This window comes from Pituophis catenifer, unplaced genomic scaffold, assembly GCF_029215685.1.
Source record: "Pituophis catenifer annectens isolate HBS135680 unplaced genomic scaffold, rPitCat1.0.hap2 SCAF_1, whole genome shotgun sequence".
NCBI classification, from domain to species: Eukaryota; Metazoa; Chordata; class Lepidosauria; order Squamata; family Colubridae; genus Pituophis; species Pituophis catenifer.
In genome coordinates, this window is record NW_027256881.1 from 189,789,572 (window position 1) to 189,810,585 (window position 21,014).

Consider the following 21,014-nt stretch of genomic DNA (forward strand, 5'->3'; position numbering starts at 1 on the left):
CACACGACTTTTTTAGATCTTCATTAACAATTATGTGTGCTTTCTGTGAAGCATAAATCAATCTTATATATTTTATAAAGTTATCTCCAAAGATCATATCTTCCAAAACTTTGAAAAAAAGAAAGCCCCGTGCAAATTGTCAAAGGTCTTCTCCTCATCTAAGAAAATCAATATTACTTGTTTTTCATTATGTTGCTCCAAATATTCCAAAATGTCCCACACATTTCTAACATTATCCTTTAATGGTCCTTTAGAGGTTAAAACCTACAATGAACCTCATGAATAAATTCTTGCAAAACTATTTTCAGTCTATCAGCTAGAATCATTGTAAGTAACTTATAGGCATTATTCAATAATGAAATCAACTTACAGTTTCTTGTTAAAGTTAAATTAGTCCCTTTTTAGGTATTAGTGCTACATTGACCTTTTTCCAACACTCTGCTATCTTCCCTCCCTGTAGAATAGAGTCCATTGTGTTTTGTAGAGGTTGTAAAAGTTCATCCTCAAACATTTTGTAATAAGAGCATGATAATCCATCTGGTCCAGAAGCTTTTCCTGGTTTAATCTTCTATATGTTTTCAGAGACTTCCCTTATTGTTATAGGTCTATTCATAATTTGTTTTTGTCCCTCTATAATCCTAAATAATTTTGTTTATTTCATTATACTTTGCCTATACAAAGTTAACGTTTATAGGAAATTCACTCATAGGTGGAAAATGCAATCAGGTCTTCAAACAATTGAATAAATTGAGCCCTACATTTTTATTTCAAATGCTACGATATCAATCTTTTATCCATAGTAATGGTATGGAGGACATTTATGAGTATGATTGTCAGATTCCATGTATACAGGTAGTTCTCGATTTATGTCCATAATTGAGCCCCAAATTTTTTTTTGCTGAATGAGACATTTGTTAAGTGAGTTTTGTCCCATTTTATGACTTTTCTTGACACAATTGTTAAGTGAATCACTGTAGTTGTTAAGTTAGTAAAATGATTAAATGAATCTGGCTTTCCCACTGACTTTGCTTGTCAGAAGGTCACAAAAGATGATCACATGACCTGGGGACACTGCAATCGTCATAAATATGAGCCAGTCCCCAAGTGTCTGAATTTGAATCACATGGCTATGGGGATGCTGCAATGATTCTGTGTGTGAAAAACAATCATAAGTCACTTTTTTCCGATCTGTTATAACTTTGAATGGTCACTAAACAAACTATTGTAAGTTGTGTATTTTTTTTGTTGCATATATTTATATAATCTCCTATTTTCTCCCAAAATTTGTTAAGTATAGGACATTGTAGAAACATATGTTTTAAAGAAGCATTATATTTGCAACTCCAACAAAATGCTGTTTTAGACAGTCCTTTCCTATACAAACATAATAAAGTTCAATAATCTCTCTCTCTCCCCTCTCCCTCCCTCCCTCCCTCTCCTCTCTCTCTGTTGTTAGTTGTAAAGTCATGTCCGACCCATCATGACCCCATGGACAACTTTCTTCCAGGCCTTCCTCTCCTCTACTATCCCCCGGAGACCATTTAATCTCATGGCAACTGCTTCAGTGACTCCATCCAGCCACCTCATTCTCTGTCATCCCATTCTTCTTTTGCCCTCAATCGTTCCCAGCATTAGGCTCTTTTCCAGTGGGTCCTTCCTTCTCATTAGGTCTTAATTTGAAGTCTACTGATACTCTTGCTGAGTGAAATGAAGGCACTCTCCCACTGTATAGGCTGTGAGCTTGGTTGAAATACCTCAACTCCAAGTCATTGAACTCACAAGGCCAACAGAAAAAACTCAGTTCCTGCAGTTTACTCACAAGGATCAGCTGTCTGGAATGCAAATAGATGATCTCACAATCTCTCCTTCATCCAGAAAGACTGCCCCAAATAAAGAAAAAAATCACTGTCTGGTTTCCAATCTGTGCCCTAATGCCATCCCCATTCCTTCAGAGATGACTAGTCTACCATAAATCCTCACAAGAAACCCTTCCATAATATTTCAGTTCAGAGGTAAATGTTTACAATGGCCATTCCCAAACTAAGCTTCCTTTACATGTGTGGACTTTACTTTCCAGAATTCTCTACTATGTTTGAGGTATTGGTTGAGAAATTTTGAGAGTTGTAGTCTACATATCTCAAAGATGCCCAAGTTGATGAAATAAATGCAAAGCAGTTCAAAAGAAGTTTTTCCCCTGGTTAACATAAACCACATGGCACTAATCCTCTACAACAACTGTATAAACAATCAAGGCCTTTTTCTACAGCATGTTAATTACAAGCCACTAATTATGCCTTAGTTCTTAATGGGGGGGGGGCTGGTTGGTTGCTGCCATAATCCACTTTTTACTAAGAAAATTTCTTTGTGAAAAGAGAAGCCAGAGGAATATTTCTATTCCCCGTTTTCTTGCCTTTTTGCAGGTTGCAGAATGGGCCACTTGTTTGATAGAATACCATATTTTTCAGAGTATAAGACACACACACCCCAAAAAAGAGGCTGAAAATTTGGGTGTGTCTTATACTCTGAATGTAGCTTTTTTGAAGCTTTTTTCAGCCCTAACGAGGTGCTAGTGAGTGAAGCAATCTTCTGTGCTTTGCCTGCTTTTCTCAGTGCTTCTCTCTCCGAAGATAAGCTGTGCTTTAGAAGCTGTTTTTTATCCCTAACCCGGTGCATGTGAGCACATGTGCGCACTCAAAACCAGCGAAATAATGTGCTGAAGCTGACCAAACTAAGGATGCTAGCCAGATGAATACCTACTAGGCAGATTTTTTTTTCCTATTTTCCTCCCCAAAAACTAAGGTGCGTCTTAAACTCCAAAAAATATAGTAAATGCCTTGTAGGAGTAGGATTTCAGAAGAAGAAGGTATAACTTGTTGGTTATGCAAATTAAGGTTAAAGGAGCTAGTGGAGAACTGAATGGAAGAAAGAGAAAATATAGAATAGAATAGAACAACAGAGTTGGAAGGGACCTTGGAGGTCTTCTAGTCCAACCCCCTGCTTAGGCAGGAAACCCTACACCACTTCAGACAAATGGTTATCCATCATCTTCTTATCAAGAACTGTGCAGGCTTTAACTTCAAACACCCATACATACACCCACACATGTAATGCAAGGGGAGCAAAAGATGGCTAAGGAAACCGAGAAACAGCTTTTAATGATATAAATCATTAAAAAAATAAAATAAAAACACCCAACAATCCTAATTGTGTCTATATTATTCTAGATAGGTATTTACTTCTTCCAACTTAGGTGGGTTTCTTACCTGGCTGAAGTCAGCTGCATGGGAAAAAATGCCTTTTCTTCCCAGGATGGAAGGCAAAATAAGAAAAAGTACATGGAGCTGCCCTTTTCAAAAGATCCTCTGAAATTGACAGAAGCCTTGTGGTTCCTCAGTTCCTCAGGCACAAAGTGTCAATTCCCCAGGCTTCACTGGTCTCTTCCTACTCTCTAGATTCTCCCCTTTTCTAAAAATGTGTATGTGCAGGAAACCAGTGGTGGGTTGCCCCTGGTTCACACCGGTTCTATAGAACCAGTAGTAAAACCAACAGGAGGCTCTGCCCACCAACCCCGATGTCATCAAAACGCTTCTGCACATGCGCAGAAGAGCGCGTGAGTGAGTGAAGTGAGCACACATGCGTGGCCCCGCTGTGAACTGGTAATAAAGCAGGGGTGGGTTCTACTTACCTTTAGTACCGGTTCACAGTGGGGCTGCGTGCTCTTTTGCGCATGTGCAGAAGCGTTTTGGTGACTTCGGGGTTGGTGGACGGAGCCTCCCGCTGGTGTTACTACCGGTTCTATAGAACCGGTGCGAACCGGGGGCAACCCACCACTGTAGTAAAGGTAAGTAGAACCCACCCCTGCAGCCAACCATTGTGCTTTGTAGATCACTAGGACTGGAGTTTAATAGAATGCACAAATCCAATTAAAATTTAATTGTTAATCCCAATCAAGGAGCATTGCAGATGCAGTTATTCAATAGGTAAATGCCACAATGTAAATGCTATTAATAAAACAATACTTTTGACTGGTGAGATGAGTTGACTAGACACTTGCTAGCACTTTGGAACTATTTTAATCTGGTGCATCAGCATGTTCATACATTTTAATTTCTGAATTGAAAATTCCTTTTTTTCTAACTGGAGAATTTTAATGATCCTGATGCGAATATTTTTATTACCCAAGTATTAAATAGTTTTTTCTAAACTTTATCCAACCTTTAGACAAAAACATGGGAAGAAAAAAAATGTGCTGCTAATGCAAAACACATCTTTACTATTTGTGTCTTATTAGCAGTAAATACATATGTGTTGCTCACCTGTTTATGTGCATGGTCGTAGGAGTTGATGTGATTGTCAAATTCTTGGTGTTTGTAATATTGTTTGTCACAAAGTTCACAATAAAAGTTAGCTTTAAGGTCTTCCAGAGCCTTGGCTATCGTATTCTCCTTTTCAGCATAATCCTATAGAGAAATAATGTGGAGAACAAATGTTATTTTGATACTACAGAGTCGAGGCACTTGTGCTTTATAAATTAATCCAGTTTGTCAACACATATAACTAAAAGCTTGCGCATACTCATTTTATCAGCAGTGAGAAAGAGATCTTTTTTCACTCTTCGATTTGCACTCTAATTGACAGATAACTTTAGACTTTTTAGGAGACACAAGGCTTAAAAATATTTTTAGTCTTAAGAAAATGAAAATAAATAAAATGAATATTTATTTTGCCTAAGGCTATATTAATGTTAATTTCCAGGAGATAAACACACACAGACACATAGACATACATTCACAGTCAAAGCTTGCACTGAATAAATATGTTTTAGCAGAACACATATGGAGATTAAAATACTTATTTAATTTTGTTGTAGGGCTGCTTTCATTAAACAATAATAACAATAATAAACTGTTTACTGCTGAATATGAGAAAAGAGATCATTAAGGCTAGGATTGAATAATTACTTATTTCAAGAGTCAAAAATTTACCTCCAATAGGCTCAATGTCTTTGCTGGAGTTGACAGGAACAAGAGACAAATACTCAAACTGTTGGACCTTCAATACCAATGGAAGTATTGAAAACACTACTGTAGGTGGCATCAAGTCAAGCTCACCTCCCAGCAATTCTTATTTTTTTTCCCAGTTGGTCACCTGGTCATACATATGTGACATTTGTTTCCTGATCATTGCTTCAAGAAACAATTTAGTCTTTATTTGTTTTGGGAGTGATTAATTGCTTCATCTTATATTCCATGATACATTTAGTAACATCCTTCAGTTACATAATTTAAAGGCACCTGCCTTCTTTTCTTGCTCTTTCTCAATGTTCAGCTTTTAAAGCTGAACATTAACACTAGAAAAAACATTGTTTTGACAATTTTGATGTTTGTTGTAATAGACATATTCTTAGTATAATCCTTCTCATGGGAATACTTTTTTTCCTCCAGCACATTAACCATCTGAAGCCAAAAAAACAACCTACCTTCCATTCTCACTTCTTTACAGCCAACTGTAAGGTCAATATGCATGTAAATTAATACTGTTCTTGTCGTTTAAAATACTTAACAGTAATCCACATTTTCATTTTCTTTATGAAATCCTCTAGGTCCTCCTAATCTATTGTTTTATGAAATAACAACATCTACAAACTTAGATGTTAATGTTTCTGCCTCCTATTTTGATTCCACAAATCATCACTTGCAATTTTGCTATTTCTTATCATACATCTGTTGCACCAGATAAAGGGTTATGAGACCAATATACACCTTTGTCCATTCACTTCCATATGCTAAACCACTTTGTTTCTCTAGGCACATTTCATACAGTAGCTTCTTGTTCATCGTAGTGGTTTCTCAGAAGTATAAGCAGGGTTTTTTTGCTTAATGTATTACACATGACTTATACAATCAATAGCCTTTTATAGTAAAAAAAAGCATTGGTAAATTGTGTTCTTAAGCTCCCCATTATCTATCTGTTGTTAGCTATTTGATCACACATCCCTCTTCTTTTTTGTAATTTGAATGTTCATTTTCCCTTTTTATTTTCCCAAGGTATGGACCTATTCTTTTTTATAAGGACTTCAGCAAGATTTGCTTACTTGAGGGATTAGTGCACCGATTTGGCAATTTGCTCATTCCGTTCTATATTTTGCCCCTTTGTTTGCCATTTGTCATTAGAAATATATAACAGCTACTGTGACATGTGCAACTGCTGATTGAACAACAATATTTATGTGGGTGGGTGGCTGTGGAGAGAGAGAAAGAGAGTCTCTATGGAACAAAAGAGAAGGTAATGATTCTAATGTTCTAGTATAAACTACATGGATACTCAAAATAATCCCCCTGAATCCTATAATAACAAAATCAGGTAGAATAAGAGGCCATGCTGCTTTCTTCTTCCTTATCTATGTTAAAAAATGTTGTCAAAGAGTAATTTTTAAAAAGTGTACACATTTTTATCATTGCCATAACAAAACCAATAGGATTAATTTATGCAGGCCCCCACCCCATATTATTAGTTGCAAAAAAGAAAATGTGGCATGATTCAAACCATAGCCCATAGAAAAAAATTAAAAAAAACCTAAACTTCCACAATGCTTTCCTTGCTATTGGCTTGAGTTTCTCTTTTTTTCCTAACACATAAGTACAGTAAGCACTTCTGCATTTGATAATCTGCCAACAGTATCAGACAAAAACAGTGTATATTATTTTCATTAATGACATCCTTACAATTTCAATAGCATTACTAGGAATTATGAAATACACAACAACTTTTGCCTTGGTCTAATGAGTGTAGCTTTTAAAAGAAAACACAAAAGAAAATGTAAGCACACGCAAAAAAGAACCAATAAATTGTGAATTATTCCTAGCAAAGAATAAAAAAGGGGTAAGGTTAGCATTAGCCATTCAAAATTGTGTCAAAATTCAGATGTGGTCCTCTGTTTGATGCCACAAACAGCAGCAGATTCTGCCTCTGACACACTATGCCTTTTCTTCACACACCTTCTTTTACTCTTTTGATAAGTTCATGGATATATCCACTCTTCCAACTTTACTAGCTCTTCTGGAACTTTAAAGGAAAAAAAAAAAAACCACACATAGTTTAATAGATCTACTAGAGCCGAGGTACAAAATTCCAGATCACAACTCTATGTCAGTAGGTTTCTTTCTTTTGTATTGAAAGGTAATCTGGATCTTTGCAACCCAGATCTGGTAGACTTAAAATTACAAGCTAATCACAATTCTAGGAACCTTGAAGGAACATTGTTAGAAACTGGTCCATTTTTATATAGCAATAGCATTTAGACCTATATACCGCTTCACAGTGCTTTAACAGATCTCTCTAAGCAGTTTACAGAGTCAGCATACTGGCCCCAACAATCTGGGTCCTCATTTTACTGACCTCAGAAAGGATGGAAGTCTGAGTCAATCTTGAGCCGGTGAAAATCAAACTGCCAAACTTCAGCCAGCACTCAACAGATGTAGCCTACAGTACTGCATTCTAACTACTGCACCACCAAGGCTCAGTGAAGCTCAGAATAAAATAAGTTTACACTGTATGGGAGATAGATGTGTATGGTGAGTTGAAGAGGAGGCAGACTAAGCAGTTCCTTACTTTACTGAGGCTTGTGGCTGGGAGAACCAAACCAGGAATGGCTTGGATCGATTTGAATCCTCTCCTAACAGCTGGGTGGGCAGATTCAGTTAAGGATGGCAACTGAGCAAATGGAGATAAGTAAGGATATGGAGGCCTGCAGTATATCCAGAGCTGTTCTCCCACATATAGGTATATATTTAGTCCTCAGTTAATTAAAGTGTTATGGTCATGTGATGTTGTGCTTTATGACCGCATCTCTTAGCAATGGAAATTCCAGTCCCAATTACTGTAATTAACAGACTAAATATATACCTATATAGTATGTGGGCGAACAGCACTAGATGTACTGCAGGCCACCATATCCTTACTTGTCTCCATTTGCTGTTAGAAAACAGTTGGTCAGTCATTTTAACATTAGAGGTATTGAAGAGGAACAGAAGACAAGATACAGAGATAAAAGGAATGAAAATTAGAAATGAAAAGTACAAACCCCAAGCTTTTGCTGATGACTTAGTGTTTATATTAGAAGAACCCAGAAAAACTGGCCCTAAATTGATAAAGAAAATTGAGGAATATGGAGAGGTGACAGGGATGAAAATAAATAAAGACAAAACCAAGATATTAGTTATAAATCTCACCAACAAACAGAAAATGGAATTGACAGAGAAAATTGATCTACAGATGTTTTTATTATGTTTCTATTCAAGATACAAATGTCAATGTTCTACTTCAGTCACATTGTGTAACTAGAAAAGGCTGTGATGCTGGGAAACATGGAAGGAAAGGGAAGAAAAGGTTTTGACCAGTAGCAAGTCAGATGGTCTCAGTTACAAGAGCTATGGATGCACTGTTGGAAAATATGAGGGACCAGTTCGCGGATAGATCTTCAAAGCGAAAATCTGTTTGGTTGCTAAGAGCTGACACTGACTTGATGGCACATAATCAAGCAATTTTTTTAAATGACTGGAAAGTATTTTTAGATTAGGGTGCATCTCACTGAAATTCTGCAAAATTTTGTTTTTATACTGAATAATGTAATTAAACAGTGAAATTAATCATCATAATGCATTGGACTGTTTATTGTTTGATCCTGTCAACATTCTTGCTTGTGCATCAAGGACCTAATTAAGTGTCTGTCTTAAGTTACCTGTAAATTGTAACAAATCTTACAATACCGATAAAAACAAAACATAACAAAAAACCCCAAACAAAATCCAGAAATAAAAATAAAACAAAAATCCCCCTTGTTTCATACTATTTGTGCCATTTCCAAATAAACTACATATGAATTTTAAAAAGATATAAAAATGACTAATGGATGTTTGATTGTTGAAGTAAAGATTTGTACAAAATTCTACAAAATTCTTATGGGCGCTCCCTAAGAATGACTCCTAATTTTTTTTTAAAAAATTGAGAAATAAGAACCCTGAAACCAGCCAACCATAGCTTTAACAATGTCAATTCAATTTTATATAAAAACAATTCTTACTAAAGTTTGTATTGTGTTGGGCTAAGGAAGAATGATTGCCACATGCTGCTTGTCAAACATATAAAGTGTAAAGTACATCATCTTTGCTCGTCACAAAGTCTTTAATGAGACTTTTAGGATATTTCCAAAAACTTAATCTGACATATAATTTATTTCATCCAGGATAGAAATAGAATAACAGAGTTGGAAGGGACCTTGGAGGTCTTCTAGTCCAATCCCTGTCTAGGCAGGAAATGGTTATCCAACATCTTCTTAAAAATTTCCAGTGTTGAAGCATTCACAACTTCTGCAGGCAAGTTGTTCCACTTATTAATTGTTCTAACTGTCAGGAAATTTCTCCTTAGTTCTAAGTTGCTTCTCTCCTTGATTAGTTTCCACCCATTGCTTCTTGTTCTACCCTCAGATGCTTTGGAGAATAGTTTGACTCCCTCTTCTTTGTGGCAGCCCTTGAGATATTGGAACACTGCTATCATGTCTCCCCTAGTCCTTCTCTTCATTAAACTAGACATACCCAGTTCCTGCAACCGTTCTTCATATGTTTTAGCCTCCAGTCCCCTAATCATCTTTGTTGCTCTCCTCTGCACTCTTTCTAGAGTCTCAACATCTTTTTTACATCGTGGCAACCAAAACTGAATGCAATATTCCAAGTGTGGCCTTAAGGATCCTCTATGGGGCAGCAACACCTTCTTAATAATCTTATTTATAAGTGGCAGTTTGGGGATTTGGTTGATGGTCAGCTAAAATATACAGAATGGCTTTTTCAAGTAGAAGACAGATTACTACCTCCTGCATGACCTGTGACATTACTTCCTCACTTTCAAACGCACCTTCCTGGCTCCTGGATCCAAGCTGTTGTGCCCTTTCTACCCACCTATATTTTCCAAGAAAGGCAAGGATCTAATTTATGGCTAGGTCCAATCATTAGAGGCTAAACACTTGGGCATTCAGTATGGGATGCCCAGGATCAGCCCATTCTCCTATCTTATTTAACTTGTACATAAATCAGTTGGGAAGTCATTCCTCGGGATTAATTTTTATATCGGTTCTATGGTGTTTTCTTTTATGCTTATTAGCATGTTTGTTTAAATTAATATGGAATTCCTTATTTTAGCCTGTTAACTTATCATTGATTAGTAATATCAGAGATAAGCAGTTGTTTGCTATTCTGAAGAATATTTTAATTCAATTCAATCTTATTTTGATTTAATCTGTTAAAGCTTATTTAAAGCATTTGTTATTGAGCAAATAACAAACGCTTTAAATAACCATTATTAAAGCTCTGGTTTTATCAGATTATTTAAATGAATAATCTATTTCGTTTGCTGCTATCTCTGAAATTTGGTTAAGCCCAGATGACATTGAGCCTGTTGCTGTTTTCAGTTAATATAGGCTCTTAAACTTTTAGCACAGGAATGGCAATTTGGCTTTGCTACTTAACCAAGATGGTAAATGTTTGCATTTGCCTTCAGAAGTTACCAGTATTTCTTTTAAATTCTGGGTTGCTGAGTTGACATTTTCATTACAGTGTTTAATTACAGTGTAATACATGGACTATTTGTCTCTAGTAGTCATTTTATCAAGGAATTTTCCTTGTGACTTTTTGTATCAGTATTGTTGTTTGAGGATTTTAATATTCCTTATACTTTTTCATCATCTATTAAATTTGTGTGCTGTCTGGCTCCCAACTATTCCGGTCAACTCTCAATTATCAAAGATATTACATCAAAATCAACAAAACATAAAACATAAACTTAAAAGATGGCAAGTACAATAAAGCAAGTGGTTTCATTCTCCATTACTAAAGGCTTGGGTGAAGAGCTAGGTGTCCACAACTCTTCTAAACAATAGCAAATTGGGGGTCATCCAAATCTTTGGGAGAATTTATTCTAGAGGACAGGCACAGATAGAGAGAAGGAGCACTTTCAAGGTCCCAGCAGATAACATTGTTATATCAAAGGAACCCTCTACATACCAAGCCTATAGGATTGATTCAACAGGGTAGATGCTATGAGGTACAGGTGCTCCCTCAGGTAACTAGGCCTTATGCCGAGGCTTATCCATCATTGCCTTAATCATTGCATTATGTATGTTGAAGTTTATGGGTAGCCTTCAAGGGCAACCCTATGTAGACCATTGAAAAAGTCAAGCTTCAAGGTGAGTAGGTCATGACTGACTGCTTGAAGAGAGTTTCTTCTGAGCTAGGAAAGGCTGTTACTGATGCACCAGGTCAAGTTGTGTAAAGGCCTTGCTAACCATAGATGATACTTGGTCTCCAAGCAGGCTCTATGAGTCCAGGAAGACCCATAGATTGCATACTAACTTTGAAGGGAAATTACAACCCCATCCAAAATCAAAGATGGATTATCTCCAGATCTGGATGTTCAAATACTAACAGCCACTTGGTCTTAGTAGGATTGAGTGGGAGACAATTCATCCCCATCTAAATCCATACAGCTTCCAAACATCAGGAGAGAACCTGAACAATCTCACTTGGCTACCCCAGGGTTGAATGACATAAAGATATCAAGGGTTTTGGTAAGGTTGTTTATATCTTGCAAATTTCCTTTGTCCTAGGATGGTTAGAAACACTCCCCAACTCACACACCCAAGAACATTGTTATAGTAGCACCCTCAATTTAATTTGTATTAAGTATTTGTACTAATTACTAAATAAGTGGTAGTTAAACCATCTCTGAAGCTCATTATACAATGTGTGTCTTGGGTCCTTTCCCTCTTTTCCTCTGTGTATCTATTATGTTCATTTATTCTGATGTTCTTGACTAGGTTGGTTAATTATTCTTTGGTATCAGATTCTCTAAAACATGCTTATCTTCACCTCCTTTAACAAAAGTACTTTGGATGCTTCATTTTGTTCTAATTATTGCTGAATGTCTTCTCTTTTATCTTCATCCAAGATCACTGAACAAGTTGTTCTCAGCCAAGTTTCCTTCTTTGTCAGCAAATAATTATATTGACTCATTTTAATCAAGATTTCATGTGGGTCCTTCTACCTGAGTCAGCATTAAGTCCAGTTCTTAACAATTTGCTGGTGGTTCAGGCAAATTATTGATCATCATGATTAGTGTTGTTCAACTTGTCTGCAACATCTGATACTCTTGCTCATAAAGGTCTGTTATCATTTCTGAATTTACTAAGCATCAGTGATACATTGGTTTCAATATTATACTTCCCATCACACATTTTCAGTAAAGTGCAAGGGTCTCTGTTCTAGACCTTTCTAGATATTTGTGATCATCCATCAGAATTCAGTCTGAAGTCCATCCTTATTTATCTGATGCACATTATCATCAATTTATTATTAATTTTATTTCTTCTTTTCATTTTAACTGTTGAATCTTCATTGTGAAGATGGCACAATCACACCAGAGGTGGGTTTTAGCAGGCTGTGACCAGTTCTGGAGAACTGGTAGTGGAAATTTTGAGTAGTTCGGAGAACCGGTAAATACCACCTCTGACTGGCCCCGCCCCCATCTATTCTCTGCCTCCCGAGTCTTAGAATTTTGCAGTAATCTTCTCCTGGATTGGGGAGGGAATGGAGATTTTACAGAGTCCTTCCCCTGGAGTGAGGTGGAAATGAAGATTTTACAGTGTCTTTTCCATACCATGCCCACTAAGCCACACCCACCAAGCCACACCCACAGAACCGGTAGTAAAAAAAAATTGAAACCCACCACTGAATCACACCCTCCAGCTCTTGAAGCTGCTGTCTCCCTATCTCACTTCACTGGATGCTGCACCCTACCTCTAGGTAAAGCTCCCAAATGAAGAAGAATGTTTAACTGATCCAATTGTTCTAATTTCTCTTTTGCACGGACATCCACACTTTTAAAAGGTGGAATGTCTTTCAATATTTTTGCTTCAACGTTGGGTCCCAAATATAAGGGAAGCCATAAATATTACAGGTTCTTTGCAAGGAATAAGGTCTATTTTATCCCACTTGTAAAAGGGATGTGTGTGTGTAGGGAACTACCGCTTGCCACTAGACCATACTTGAGTTTTTTCCTGGTCATTCGGATATGGCTTCTTTTGCGTCCATACAGTATTCTGCTAGCCCCGGTGTGGTTGGAGATGACTATGCATTGTGACTACTGGTATCAGATTCCATGGGATACCATCTTATCTTTAGGCAGCAGGATGGCTTGTCTAATGTTCTATCTTAAAAGGGTAAGGGAGCAAGTGACAGAAGGAGAACTGCTGCCGGATAAACTTTGGATGGGAAAATTCTGATACAACATACAGCAGCTTTCTGTTTCTAAAAGGAAACTGTCACTGCTGAACGCTTTCATCTCCCATTAATATTAATCCCCTCTACTTTCTTCTAAAATGTGTTTCATTAAAAAAAAAATAACTCATTACCCTTTCAACCCTATGTCATAATTCTGCAGCTAAGCAAGACAGTCATTCTAGATAGAGGCATTCTCTTAAAAAGAAGGCTCAGATAAGATACTGAAGCCAAAGGAGGGGAAACGGAAGACTCAGCTAAATTATGATAAAAGAATGGTGCAAGCTAGCTGCGTTCTCCCCCTCCCATTCTAAATACAGCCCTTGCAACTGTGAAATTTACCTCTCTCTCTCTCTCTCTCTCTCTCTCTCTCTCTCTCTCTCTCTCTCTCTCTCTCTCTCTCTCTCTCTCTCTCTCTCTCTCTCCCCCCTCTCTCTCCCCCCCTCTTTTAAAGGGCAATTATAAAATAGCTTAAGCTTCTACATTTTAGAAATGCAGCTGTGCATGAAAATGTGGCTATTATGCATTATTTATAATATCCTTCTCATACTTTAAAATGGGGACCTTTGTTTTCTTTCTTTTAAGTTGTAGTTTTTGAACATGTTCATTCTGTGAGAGCTGTAGTCAGCACTGTGCTTTCATTTTTGCTGACAAAATAGAGTCCTCCATCTTTGCTTTCAGAGGATATCGCCAAATCGCTTCTACTGTTATAACATCCAGGGATGTCTATGCGTAGTGTCTTTCAGGTTGTTGGAAAAAGACATTTGGTATAAACATTGTATTTTCTCAGCAAATGTCCATTATTACTTCTGCTTTTATTGTTTTTACAGTTTTTGTTAATAACTATTTATAATGGTTGCTTTATATTTATTGTTTTATTGGATTGTTGTACACCACCTAGAGTCACTTTCTCTGAAACCAGCATCCATATAAATTTGATAAATAAATAAAATTAGTCTCCTGTTTTCCTTTATCCAATTAGATAAACTTTTCAAATTATTCCTTGTGCTACTTTATTTCCAAGTTTAGTATTTCAGACCCTTAAAATAGATATTTTTCTTTTGTTTTAGGTTTTGCATGTTGTCACAAAAACCTAAAAATTCTGTTTCTTCTTCAACTGTGGTGGAAGCACAGGCTTCAATCAACTGAATATTAATTAGTTTGTCTTGAACTTGACTTAAGATCATTCAACTTTTGGACTGCATCCACAGATTTAAAACTCCTTTGGGTTAATAATGGTTACTCCATTTGTTTGATGTTTTTCTTGTCCTCAGTAGAACTGATATTGCTCTGTCAATTTCAGTTCACTGATTCAAAGTACCAATTTTTAAATTTTGACATTTTTGCCCTGACTTCAGGTTTGTCTTGGCTAATGGTTATCCCTAATCCCAAAGCAATGCACTAGTTCCTTCACCAGTACTTTATATAGTTATCATTTCTCAGCAATAAGAACCAATTGCCTTGGACAAAAATCTGAGTTTTGTGCAGGAATTCCAGAGCAGACAAATTAGACATGGACAGTTTTAAAACATGCACCACACACTAAATATTTCTTCACAAAGGCACAGACTCTACATTCTTATATAAAAACATTATCCTTCAACTCCTCAAATCCTAAGGCTTCATGGAGTTTGAGCAAAGATCAAAGAATTATGGGAATTGAAATTCAACATGTTTTAAATGTACCAGATTGGAGAAGGCTGTCTTACAGCATCAGTAAGAGCTCTGTTGGTACAGAATAGTACTGTTACTAAAATGAAAACGAAGACCAATCAACTTGTATATTCCAGTTCAGGATATCTATCTAAAGTCCAGTCAGGGACATTTGTCAGCAGAGAAACCTCAAACTTGCAGAAGTTAATAAACATGCAAAAGCTGCTTGGAGCTACAGTCATTAGTGTCTCAAGAGTTTCTATTCTGCTTGGAGGCCAAAAGTGTTAACAGATGGAAGACTTTAATGTGGAATATGTGGCAGCTGCCCAATTACCCTTGACTATTCATCTTGCTTTGATTGCTAAACATGGAAGCCACAGGATAGGGAAGGGACTACATTGATTACTTTTGCCATTGTATACATTTCAGAGGTAGTGATATATCATATTTTGAATTGGATAATGGCCACACAATATTGTTAAAAGCATTTATAAATGTCCTAAAAAATGGAGATATGTGGATCAATCCATGCCAGTTTGGCACACATTCAAGTGTTAGTCTATCAAATTTCTGTTACTTATTTGAAAATGCCTGCTGAAATCCACATTTGCATTTGGTCTGAAACATGAATTGTGTATTTGAATGTAATTAGTCTTAATGACACTAGTCAAATTAAAGTGTAAAATAAAGTCAACCAGTATCCATAATGTGATCTTGAACATATACAACCATTTACAAGATTTGCATCAAGAATTGTTCTGAAATTCCAAACCTCACTGATAGTACCACCCAAAGTACCATGGAATGAAAATAAAGAAGTTGTTAAACTTCTAAAAAGAAGTCATTAAACTGCTAAAAACCAAGATTGGTTGCAAATAAACATTTCCCTAAACATGTCAATTTTTATAGATAATTTTTAAGCCATTGAATATTTCAAGGCACACATGAGAGTAGACTCCATGATTAATGTATCCATCTATGCCAAAACAGATTTCATATTGATTCACTTGAAAATAAATCAAAAAGACCACATTTTATTTATTTATTTATTTATTTATTTGTTATATTTGTGAACCATCCATTTCAGAGTCCCATATTTACATGCTCATAAATTTAATAAAAACAATTTTTTAAAATGTGCAATTTCATAGTCTAAACTTGCATCCATATTCATTAGTTATATACAAATTCATAAAATCTTGATTACCAAAATCTTTAAAAGAATAATTAGATTCTACTGTGAAGATACTACATTATCCCATGGAGGAAATATAAATTCTCCAAGACAAATCAGAGCATCAGTCCATTTCATACAGTATTACCTATACTGCTTGGAAGAGACAACCCAAAATTTCACTAACCTTCTCAAGCCCTGGTTAGAAAAACCAAAGACTGAACACAAATACATGGCATATAATATATGTGTTCTGCCAGACAGTTAGAGCCTTTCTCTAAATTTTCTGGAAAAAAACAACAAAAAATTACATAGGTTAAGTGTACGAAAAATGCTAACTCAGTCTTCCTTCCTTCCTTCCTTCCTTCCTTACTTACTTACTTACTTACTTACTTACTTAGAAAATTTATATTTCCACCTACTTGCACATGACAACTCAAGGCAGTTTACAAGGATATAAAAACAGCATATAAAAGAAAGAAAAATAATAAAAAGAAAAAATAATAAAATAATAACTTGCTCTAATGAGTTGGGTAGATGTGACAGGTAAGAGACGGTCCCTCAGATAAACTAGTCCCAAGCCATGAAGGGGAATGATGTTCCAGAGAGAGGGAGCCACCACAGAGAAGGCCCTTCTTCTGGGTCCCACCAGATGAATCTCCTTCAGGGTTGGGACCCATAACATTCCCTGCCTCCCTGCTCTGATGGATCGGGTAGATGTGACCGGGAAGAGACAGTCCCTCAGATAACCTGGTTCCAAAGCATGAAGGGCTTTAAAGGTGACAACCAGCACTTTGAATTGCATCCGGAATCAAATTGGCAACCAATGCAGTTCTTGCAGGAGAGGTGATATATGTACAGATCTGCAGAAAACCATGTGGGTCACTGTATTTTGCACCAACTGGAGCTTTTGGGTGTTTTTCAGGGGCAGCTCCATGTAGAGCATATTGCAATAGTCAAGATGGGAGGGAAGGACATGAACCAGGAGAGCACTCCCCCCACTCCCAACCCCCACTCCCAACCCCCAAAGCCACTCCATGAGGATACCATGGTTGATGGTATAGAAAGTGCTGAGCAGTTAAGTAGAGCAAAGATGGATGCAATACTCCTATCCTGCTCCAGCCAGAGATCATCAAAAAGCATGACCAATGCTGTTTCTGTCCCATATCCAGGCCTGAATCCAGACTGATAGGGGTCTAGATAATCAATTTCATTCAGAAACCTTTGGAGCTGCTGCACAACCATCTTCTCAACAACCTTCTCCAAAAGGGAAGATTGGAGACAGGTTGGAAATTCTCCAACAGGGTGGAATCCAGCGATGGCTTGGGCAGACCTTAATTGGTTCTTTGTTAATGGTGAAATTAGGCAAAACAGACTTTCCTATTTAAATTGATACTTCAAGAATTGTTCAAAAATAAAAACAGTATTCACAGATCAAATAAGCATCATATAAGTCAACTTTCACCCTATTAATCAAGCCATAGTCACACATTTTGATGTGTCATTAATTAAGTTTGGAAAACTTTGGACTTTTAAGGTTGAAGAAGCCATTTTTTCAGCAGTGAAATCCTCTGAAGTCTGCTACTGGTTCTGGGAGTCTGCTACCGAAAGCGCACTTCACGCGCATGTGCACCTGAGGCACACCCGCACAGCGCTAAAAAAGGAACATTTTGAAGCCTGCAAAAGTAAGTAGAACAGTGAGGGGGGGAATCCGCTATGCCACGTGATTCAGATTAGCTAGAAAGCAGGAAATCTGATGATTTTAGCTAATATAAATCATGTCACAGCTGATCATCGCCCAGCTGATTGTCGGAAATACCGGTTCGCCCGAACAGGTAGCATTTTTTACTACCAGTTCAGAAGAACTGGTCCGAACTGGTAGCATTTCACCCCTGCATTTTTCCTTTGACCTATTCTTTGTCTCTCCCCAACCCCAAGATTTTTATTAATGAAGACTTTAAAAGGCTATCACGAAAGAGCATATCAAATATTAGTTATACTCAAGTCATTTACATCATTTCTCATTCTTCTTAAGCATTGTTACAATCAATGGACTGACTTCCTTTCAAATAAATATCTTTAACTATTCTTTTAATGAAATACAGATAGGTGATTATGGATAACGCATCTTACTCATTCAATCTTTGGACATGATCTAGAAATGTCTATGAAATGAAATAAAATATCTTTTATCTATTATGGACAATATCTATTGTGAACAAAAAACTTTAAAATTTAAATTGTGTGTGTATCTATGTAAACATATTCTAGATGGAATCCAAGGAGAAGCTTTGATTTTTCTTTGCAGAAAAGTCCACACCCCTGTTTCCACTATACAATGTCTTTTCAATCCATTAAGGAAATTTACCATCCTTTTTCTGTCCTTTTATAGCTTTAAGAGTCTGTCTTCTTTGTAATTTTACTTAATGTGTTATGAAGTTGTACAGTCTAAATGATTATGTCGTTAAAAAAATAGCTCCCAACTGAGCAGATGGGTTAGGGAACTAGCCTGTATCTGCTGTTTCTTCCTATCTTAAAGCAAAAGAAGGATGCTTCAATATTGCCCCAAAGACTTTTTATTCTACATTCCTTGTCATAAAAAAATAGGAACAATTCTCTGCTAATTGACTGCCTCACATTAAGCAGAATCCAACTTGGGTGCAAATGAAACTCTGACATATTGGGGGGGGGCCCTCCGTGTGTGTCCATGTGTGTGTGCGCGCATATGCACATTCATTGCATAAGCACATGTGAGTACTTTCCAACTATTACTTCTTATGAAGCACTTTCTGCCACTTATCAGACAAAGAGGAAAATTGCTTTAATGTCTTCAAAAACCACTCAAGCATATAAAATCAATCCATGGGTTTCTTAACATCTTCTCTTAATCCAAAAAAAGGTGAACACAAATTCAGAAGTACAATACAAAAATCCTAGTGATATGTAAAATTCCCTTCTCCCAAAATATTTGATGATTACGAAAGTTCTCAAATAGCCTGTAATTTTCTTTTCTCACTTTTGATTTGAATTTGTTTTCATTCAAATCGTCTAATCTTCCTATTTTTCATCCTATTATTTCGCAGGTACCTGCTGAAGGTTAGACTTCACTGACATTCCCATGAGGTTTTGTCATTGGATATATTGTTATTTAAAACCATTTTATATAGCAGTCCATCTTATACTAAACTCTGGGAGGGTGGCTCCCAGTCAATTATTAAAATAATATCAGTAATAAAACATACAAAAACATATTAAAACTATTTAAACCATAAACATAAAAAAATCAACACTCTTGCAGCCTGAAACAGGGAACAGTAATCTTATGTATAAATAACTTAAATATATTTATTATTATAGTTGATTGTACAGTCAACCAGCTGTTTAAACTGGATCTGGCATTTTTGTCCACCTATCAAGTCCTTCCCAATAGGTAGATATTGTTGTTTAATAATATTAAAGTTATCATCACAGATGATATAAACTATTCCAAGTAAATCCTTTTACATTGACTGATGGCAATTTTATCATTGCTAATGCTGTTCAAATGATGCTCACGATGGTTTGGGATTGTACCGAAGGCAGTGGTGGGTTCCTCCTGGTTCGGCCCGCTTTGGCTGAGCCGGTAGTGGTGACAATATGACGTCACCGAACCGGTTCTCTTTGTTTGGGAGCTGGGCCCTCCCGCCCCCCGCCCCCGCATTATTCTTACCTTTTATTTGGCCCCGCCCCCATCTATTTGCTGCCTCCCGAGTCCCAGCTGATCGGCTAGAAGGAAAAAAACTGTTTAAACTCTTGCCGCGGGGCTTCAAAGGGCTGCCCTACAGCTGATCAGTGTTAAAAGGCAGTGTGGTAGTAGATCAGTGCGCTCGAAAAACAAATGGGTAGACTGGTGCCTTGAAAAACAAATGGGTAGACCGGTGCCTCGAAAAACAAATGGGTAGACTGTTGCCTCCAAAAACAAATGGGTAGACCGGTGCCTTGAAAAACAAATGGGTAGACCGGTGCCTTGAAAAACAAATGGGTAGACCGGTGCCTCGAAAAACAAATTTGTAGACTGGTGCCTCCAAAAACAAATGGGTAGACCGGAACGCTCCAAGAACAAATGGGTAGACCGGTACAGCTCTGCAAGCAGTTAAAAGCCTGGTAGACCAGTACCTCTGCTAAATCCTAAAGAATTGTCACATGACCATCAAACCATGCCCACAAAATAAGCCATGCCCACAGAACTGGTAGTAAACAATTTTAGAACCCACCCCTGACCCAAGGGGTCTATTACCATTGGTACTATCTTTGCTTTCTTTTGCCACTGTCATTCTACTTCTATTTGCAATTTTTTAAGTAAATATTTTGCAATTTTCTCCCATTCTTTTTCTTCTGTAGAATCCTTAGCACTCTCTTAGCTTAGTTGTTTTCTTGCTAAGGTTTCTTTTTTTTTTATTGCAAAAGTTTTAAAATTACATTTTCACCCCACTTTCCCCCCCCAACCCACCCCTCACTCCCCACCCTAACCCCCCCTAACCCCCCCTAACCCTCCCCCTCTGACTTCCACAGAATATAATCCCATCAAAATCCCCTTTTTTTTATAAAAACTTGAACCCCTCAAGCCCCCTTATAATTTTTTCTCTCTTAACAATTCATACATTTCTATTTTTATATAACTTTCAGTGAAAAACAATTTGATACTTCCTAACTTGATATTTTTTCTGCACATAATCTATCCATTTTTTCCATTCCCATTCATAAGTCTCTTGTGAGCGATCTTTTAAATATGCTGAGATCTTCGCCATCTCCGCAAAACTGGCCGTCTTGAAAGTCCATTCTTCAATGGTGGGTAAAGCTTCATTTTTCCAATATTCACCTAT

General features: G+C 36.9%; 1 protein-coding gene across 1 annotated transcript in view; it reads right to left on the bottom strand.

Annotated features, from left to right (window-relative positions):
- The window catches only part of ZNF804A (zinc finger protein 804A), a 243,214-nt gene that overhangs the window by 59,343 nt on the left and 162,857 nt on the right, over positions 1–21,014 (bottom strand). Inside the window, exon 2 of the mRNA XM_070956864.1 lies at positions 4,317–4,460. Within this exon, the coding sequence (XP_070812965.1) occupies positions 4,317–4,460 (144 nt within the window). The remainder of the gene's footprint in view (positions 1–4,316; positions 4,461–21,014) is intronic.